This window comes from Rhipicephalus sanguineus, chromosome 1 (assembly GCF_013339695.2).
Source record: "Rhipicephalus sanguineus isolate Rsan-2018 chromosome 1, BIME_Rsan_1.4, whole genome shotgun sequence".
Taxonomy (NCBI): domain Eukaryota; kingdom Metazoa; phylum Arthropoda; class Arachnida; order Ixodida; family Ixodidae; genus Rhipicephalus; species Rhipicephalus sanguineus.
This window is the reverse complement of record NC_051176.1, coordinates 59,980,380-59,987,514: the sequence shown is the minus strand read 5'-3', so window position 1 is coordinate 59,987,514 and position 7,135 is coordinate 59,980,380. Positions and strand designations below refer to the sequence as shown.

Sequence of the window (7,135 nt, the reverse complement as noted above, 5' to 3'; positions counted from 1 at the left end):
ACGTACAGTGTGCCACAATATTCTACACGTATACACTATAAACATAAAGATACACTACAGTGCACTATGGGCATATACTACAAAATTGCTCAATGCATGACTTTGTATAATGAGATTTTAAAAAATGACATGGCAAAACATGATTTATAAATGAAACCACACTGTGCTATGCACATGTACTACAAAACTGCTGAATGCATCACCTCGCACGATGAGATTAAAAAGAAATGACATCACAGGACACGATTTACCATTGATCTACACTTTACTATGTACAATGAAACAGCACATCAGTGCTTCTGATATGCAGAAAAAGACAATTAACTGAAAGAAAATTGCAGGGCACCATTGAAGCAAACCAGCGTATCATAGCTCGTGATGTGAACAAAAATGAATCAACATATATGTACAACTAGTCTTTACAAATCACTGTGCAGGTGCCTTCCGCTGCAATGAGGGCCCGGGCGAGGGTACCAACGCCTTGCAATTTGTGGACCGCGTCACCGAGAAGTTGAACCTGGCGCAGCTTTCCAATGATGCCTGGCCCTGCCGCCTGGTGTTTGCGGCTAGTAACTCCAGCGCCTCGGCCTGCCGGTTGCCCCCATCTCGCAGCTGCGGCATGAGCTGGAAACCAAGAAATGTGTTGCCATTATCATCTATAAATTTCCTGCTACCGACTCTTCGCTGGAAGCTTCTGTTCGTGAAAAGTTTCAGTGTGTACAACAATTTCCTCTCTGTTGAAAATCCACTGACCCAACGGCATCCATGAATGGTGCTTGGTTCACCGCACAACCAACGCACTTCGTTTGGACAGACCATAGCGGTGCCGGAATTCATTTTCGCTCATCTCATCAAACGCATCTCACGCCTCTAACCACCTCTGCATGAGAAGCAACCAAACAGCCCTTTTCAGGCCTACACAATCGTTTGCCCGGCTTTACGCGATGACTGACACAATCTCCTTCCGAAACCCTAGCTGCTGCAGTATGCAAAACATACAGCAAGCAGGTGTAACACAGGTGCAAACATGTGCATTTGTGTATGATGGCTATGTGAAAAAGTTATATAACGAGCTTGCTTTTTGAACAGTATATTTAGCAATAGCACATTTTCAGTTTCACTTTTGAAGCAATTGCCAAAATAGGGAAACATTTCAAGATGTTGAACATTTTTGCATGCTACCTTTTTGCTACATTTCACCATAACTGCAAGGCAGGACACCTGTTTATTCCATCTGACAGTTATGCATACAACTAGCTCCTGCAACCGTTTGCCAAATTTTTTTTGTGCAGCCTTTTGTCTTTATGCCCACAGATGTCATCTCTTCACAAACATATGCCTGCACGCATGAGCATCACCTGTGAGCATGTAACACCATCTACAGTTAATCAAAAACATCAGCGAAACTTACGAGTTGGGGCACGGGAAAGATCCTGGGCCACATCCTCTTCAGCCACACCAGTAGCAGCTGGAGCAGGGCTCACCTGTTATAGTAAGAAGTTTCTTGATTGACACACTGAGTGCAATAAGAAGTATGGAGTGGAAGTGGACAATAGCAATGTTTTTTTAGAATGTTTCAACAGCGGCATGCTGTGACACACAGACTTCGGAGAGAGGGGTGGAGGGAGGCAAGCCTACTGGCTACGCACCTCACTCGACTCGGGGGTCTGAGAAATGGGTTGGAACACGTAGGGTGCTCTAATGAGCTTCGAAATATAGTTCGCGGCTGTTCTTCCGTCATCACCGCAAATGTGGCTGTTTCGCATTCTGTTCTGGGCGGCGCAACGTGTTAGCACCTCAGCTAACGCGGCGGCCGGGTGATCCACTCGATATTGTTTGAAAAAGTAAAACTAACAGCGCGTAATGGCTCGAAGCAAACGAGCCCACTTGTTCGCAGCATACAAGTAACAATGATATTCTAAGCCAGTGCTTACCGATTCAGACCACCCGAACTATGGGCCTCGCACACTCGTCCCTGTCAAGCACGACGCGGCCGCGGTAATCCGAAATCTGGCCGCCTCGGGTGCCGCTGTAAAGCACAAGCGGGACGTGTAAGATGACCGACCACAATACAATTGTGATCGCACTCACCTCTGCTGCCCTCGGAGTTTGGCAAGACCCTGCTGCGAATAGTAGCGCTCATTCCTCCATCGGGCCTGCCACTGGGCCCTGGTGTTACGCGCAGGGACTTCTTCGTTCAAAAGCGCTACTAGCTCCTGCCACATGTCGTCCCGGTCCTCCCTCGTGAACGACGGCTCCAGCGGGCACGACAGCGTCGCGATCTGTGGGTGCTCTTTCACAAAAGCCAGCAGAAGCTCCTTTTGACGATCCGACACCCGAGAACCAACGCAGACGTTGCGATCGGACGACATTTTGAAACTACGTCAGCCGCTACTTTTCTCTTTTTTTTTTTTCGCGTGCGCGACACCATCTAGCGACGACGTCAAAAAAAACTAACATTATTAAATATCATCACTCAAAGCTGTTGTTGTTTGAAAGAGTGTTTGAGCTTGAGAAGCAAAAACAATAATTTTCTGTAAAGTAATTATATTTATTAAAAGGCGAGAAACGCTTCACGGTCCCTGTGCCGACGTCACAGGATGCGCGTCTACTTCCGGAAAGCTGTCCGCTTCACGATTGGCTGTTCTCTTCCTCTCGGCGGTTCTAGGCGGGAGCGCTGCGCCTCCTCTCACTTCTGTGACGTAGGCACCGCAGAACGAACGCGGAACGAACAGATCTCCGATCGCCACGCTGCTTCGCGGGCTGTTTCGTCGGTTCCCGACAGGTGGCGCGGCACGTTCTTCGCTTTACTGCGCATGCGCCCCTCTAGATGCCATCGCACCGGCGCGTTGGAGCCGGCTCGACTGTAGCGGAGACCGATTTGCGCCTTGTGTAGCGTCGCCGGCTCGGCGTGCCGAAACGCAACGTCCTCGCGCGCGCTCGCGTCGGAAGTCGGAGTATAACAGAGCCTGTATAGTCATCGTAAAAGGCATCGTTCCTCGATTTCACCCCATTGCGAGCGCGTGAGAGCATCCCGCCAAATCTGCGCTTCTTGCCGCTAGGGACACCTTCGCTCGGGCAGCGGAGTTACGTCTGCACGGAGCACAGCACTGATGTGTCCAGTGGTGATGGTGAACGTGTGAGGGGCGCACTCGCAAACTCTTTCTTTAGACAAACTATTTCTTTAGACAAGTCGAAATTTTCGGAGCCCTCCACTACGGCGTCTCTCATAATCATATCGTGGTTTTGGGACGTTAAACCCCAGATATATTATTATTATTATACCCCCCAAGTGTTGTCAGGCAACTATTGATGTAATAGATTTATTCATATTCTGTATTCGCTAAGCTTTAAGGCTGCATGTATCCCAGCATTTGTCTGTCACTATTTAAAAGGTTATCTTTCTTGCATTAATCTAAGCAGTGTCTCAATGCTCCAATGCCGATTTTCACTGTCCTGGGTTGGTACAGTACATGATTCACCTGTGGCGCATATCCGCATGCTGTGGACTGTCGTAGGCGAAAAGGTTTCATGGTGTACACAACATGCGTGCCATTTATTGTGTTGCCGCCTGTCAGTCATGTTGGTCTACAGTAATATCTTCCTGTGCCAATTAGATATATAAAGATGTGAGCGCCAGGTTTGGGCTGCTGGATAGTTAGAAACGGCCAAGAGGCTTGCTAAGAAATGCTTCACATATTTTTAAACATGACTTGTGCCAGTGAAGTATGTAATTTCATTTCAATGAAATGAGTGGTATACATTAGTGTTAGCTCAAATATTAAACTTGGTGATTAAAGTTGTTCCTGTTCAGACGCTATAATTTGTGTTGACACGTCCATCACGGGCATCAACAGGCAGGTGTGCAAACAAGTCAGGTGTGTTAGAAACAGCACTTAGAATAATAGAAAGCTGAGCTAGTTGGTAAGTATCCATTCTAGAAAGCAGGGCGTGCAAAGACGGACACAAGAAGGAAGTCAAGACACCTGTTTTTTAGAAAGAAACAGCACTTTTATGATTCGCCATCTTCTCGAGAAGCTGATTAAACGGTCCTCTCTTTCGCCTGTCTCCTGAAACTTTGCGAGGCATTCACGAGCTTCCTGCTCTTGTTTTCTCGAGCTTTCCAGAACTGTCGAGTCAACTTCTTTCCTCTAGGAGCTGTGCCAGCAGGGTGTCTTTGTTGCTCGGCTGCTCCACTTTGGTGCGTTAGTAGGCTGCGGAGTAGGTGGTGCCGTTGTCCTTGTGTTTTCTGCAGGTGTGGTGGGGACACTTGGGCGTGCAGAAATACAGTCAGCGCCATCAGCAGTGGCAGGGCTGGTGTGACGGCTGGGCTGGTGGGGTGGACGGGACGGGCTGGGGCTCACCACAAAGTGGTATCCTTCCGATGTACCAAACTATGCTGTGCCACAATCTGAAGAAGGAAAGCAAACTAGTAGATTTGATGCCTGTAATGATTGTGCGACCATCCATGTAGTTATACATGTGAGCTGCATTTGAGGAAAACAATGCGACTGTTTTAACACAAACAGATGTAATAAAAGACGTAATTTAGTACGGTACATAGGAGAAATGCACGTACAGATAAACTGTTGTGTTTGCAACCTCAGAAAAAATCTGCTTGAAACCGTCACATTCTTAGTTCTTGCAATATGTAACTGCATAAAAGAGCAAAGACACACGCTACGCCAGTACGGCATAGGAAATTTCGAAGAGAGAAGCAGAAGAGATGTGAGGGCTTTGTTTCAAACAACCGAACGCTGGAGCGGTGCCGCCTCTACACAAAGCACGCCGCAATCGACAGGCCCAACGCATGTATAATAAGCAACACAGACAGGCTGACGCCAAAATGCAACAACGATATTGCGTGGCAGTAATAAACCGAGAAAAATGTACTTACCGGTACTTGTTGCCAAGAATATCTTGGCCTTGACGGCTTCGAGCGATTCTCTATTCCGCGGCGTGGCGCGCCTCAACGATCGCCGCGTACACCTTTGCTTCCTTTTCGCTCTGCGAAGGTCCCCAATGTGGTTTGCCAGATTGTAATTAATACGAATGTTTCTGTCACCGTCCATTGGACGCGGCCTCTAGGCTCCGGTCTCGCATTATTACAAACGCACGTGCACTCGCGGAGGCAACACACAAAGAACTACAGGCTACAGGCTACCGAAGCAACTACGACGAGAGAGCGGCACTGAACGAGCGCGTCTAGCCTCTGTAGCTGAGCGCAGTTTTTCTGCAGAAACATTTAGGCGTGCTTTAATGCCAGTCAGCCATGACTAACCTAATACAAATAAATTAAAAAATAATAGTTACTATACATGAGTCGATAGCGACTTCGTAAAAGGTCCCTGGCGTCCGAGACTGCGCATTCGGTCCGAAATCGAATGCGAATGAGTTCCGTTAACCCATTCGAGTGGGAAATGTCGTTTCATCATCACACATATTCTCCCGTGCCACAGCAAACAAATGAGATTACAACGAAGACATTCGTTGTAAATGACAGATTTGCCGTGTGACAGGGGTATAAGCGTTAAGATTTCTCACGAGAAACACGTTTCCCTAGCACATTGAGAAAATGAATGTTAAGAGAGCGGTTCAGCTGCTCTCGCCGTCTGTCACGGCAGCTGGCGAGAGTTTGTTGAAAAGAACAGGCAGGCCACATCGGTGATGCAGTTTGAGGTTGTCTGTCGGAGAAACAGTGGTCTCGTGGAAACCATGTACAGGTCTTGTGCTGATGGACGTAAGCAAATGCTCCACAAAAACAACCAGACTCCAAACATTCGACAAAGCGAAAATGACGAGCGTGTGCACTGGCTGGAGAGAGTTTCACAATATCGCGAAGACGCAAGCGCCAGTCCACAGCGAACATTTTCTCACAAAAGAAACGAACGACGAAGCCATGCTTATCACCACTCGCTGAAACGTGGAATACATAAGATACTAGATTAGGGAGATGCAGTTCCGATTTGTTCTGACGAGGAAATTTTCGTCTGTGCCATTGAATCATTCTTTGGGTGCTGAGGAGATCAGCTCAGCTGGCAGCAATGACGAGACGGGCACACGAACAGTTTTGTGTGGAATAATTTTTTTGAAAACAGGCATTGCTTCGACATCGAAAAGCAACCACGTGATGGACGCCGAAGGCGGCATCTGCTCGTCGCTGGGCCAGCGAGTGAACGTAAGCACCGCTCAGGAACCATCCGAAGAATTTCCAAGGAGGTAATAGCCAGCGCTGGTCAACCACATACCCGGCTCAAACACACGCTTGCTATGGCAGAACGCAGCATAACGATGGTTGGCGGATGCCAGTCGGAGCTCTTAATGAGCGGTTGTCTTGCAGGATGGCTAAGTTTGTTTACAAAGCCAAAGTACTCGGCACCGTCAGATTCTCTGATTACGCTTCAGGACAGAAGTGGTCTGATTCATCCGTCTGACGAACTCGTAAAGTGTTGAGCTCTTTGCACAGTATGTTGACATAGTACTCAGAAAGTGAAGGAACTTTAAGCAGTCACTGAAGCAGGCCGTTGCGAAGCTGCTCAAGTGCTGCGAGAGCGTGGACTATTCAAGTATTCAGTGCCGGACTATTACGAGTGTCGAAGATCATGCTGACGATGTTTTTGTCCTGAAATAACGGGCAAGAGCAATATCGCCACGTTTTATGCACAGTCTCTGTTAGGAAAACTCCACTAGCTTTAGGTCCTAATGATTATAAAATATTGCTTGTAGTGCTGTTATAAAATCGATATTATTTTTTTTAGTATATGACTGCAATACATTATTTGTTGTTTAGCGAAAGAAAATAAATCATAATATTCGGACAAATGAGATCAATGCACTGTTTCTTATGCTTTTATAGTGTTTTTTAGGCAGAAGCACTTGCAACAGTCTGTCCAGGGTTGTGTCGACGTTAATGCACGCTGGCGAAGTAAAAAGTGAAGAGGTTCACGAGAAAAGCGTTCGGCTCCACAGAACTTATCGGTAGAGCGTTCGGTCTTTCTAATCTGGGTAAGCACCGCCAACTTGCGGTTGAGCGACGGAACTATGCGCGAAGCCCGCTCCCCTGCGTTCTCGGCGCCGATGGGCATGCATGAAGTATACGTATAGGAGGCTGTGCGCAACACACCAGTGCACTTAG

At 47.5% G+C, this 7,135-nt stretch overlaps 1 protein-coding gene across 1 annotated transcript; it reads right to left on the bottom strand.

Moving 5' to 3' along the window:
* Positions 1-1,777: 1,777 nt before the first annotated feature.
* Positions 1,778-2,467, bottom strand: LOC125758013 (uncharacterized). The gene is made up of 2 exons (XM_049414465.1): positions 2,092-2,467; positions 1,778-2,029 (listed from the first exon to the last, which is right to left on the bottom strand). Exons 1-2 carry the CDS (start codon positions 2,370-2,372, stop codon positions 1,939-1,941), a joined length of 372 nt encoding a protein of 123 aa, XP_049270422.1. The 5' UTR covers positions 2,373-2,467; the 3' UTR covers positions 1,778-1,938.
* Positions 2,468-7,135: the final 4,668 nt, after the last annotated feature.

What these genes read in the sequence shown, in the direction of transcription:
- LOC125758013 (XM_049414465.1), bottom strand. Translation starts at nt 2,372, where the DNA reads ATGTCGTCCGATCGCAACGTCTGCGTTGGTTCTCGGGTGTCGGATCGT. An exon ending in AAACTCCGAGGGCAGCAGAG is followed by an intron (nt 2,030 to 2,091) that starts GTGAGTGCGATC and finishes TGTGCTTTACAG; the next exon opens with CGGCACCCGAGGCGGCCAGA.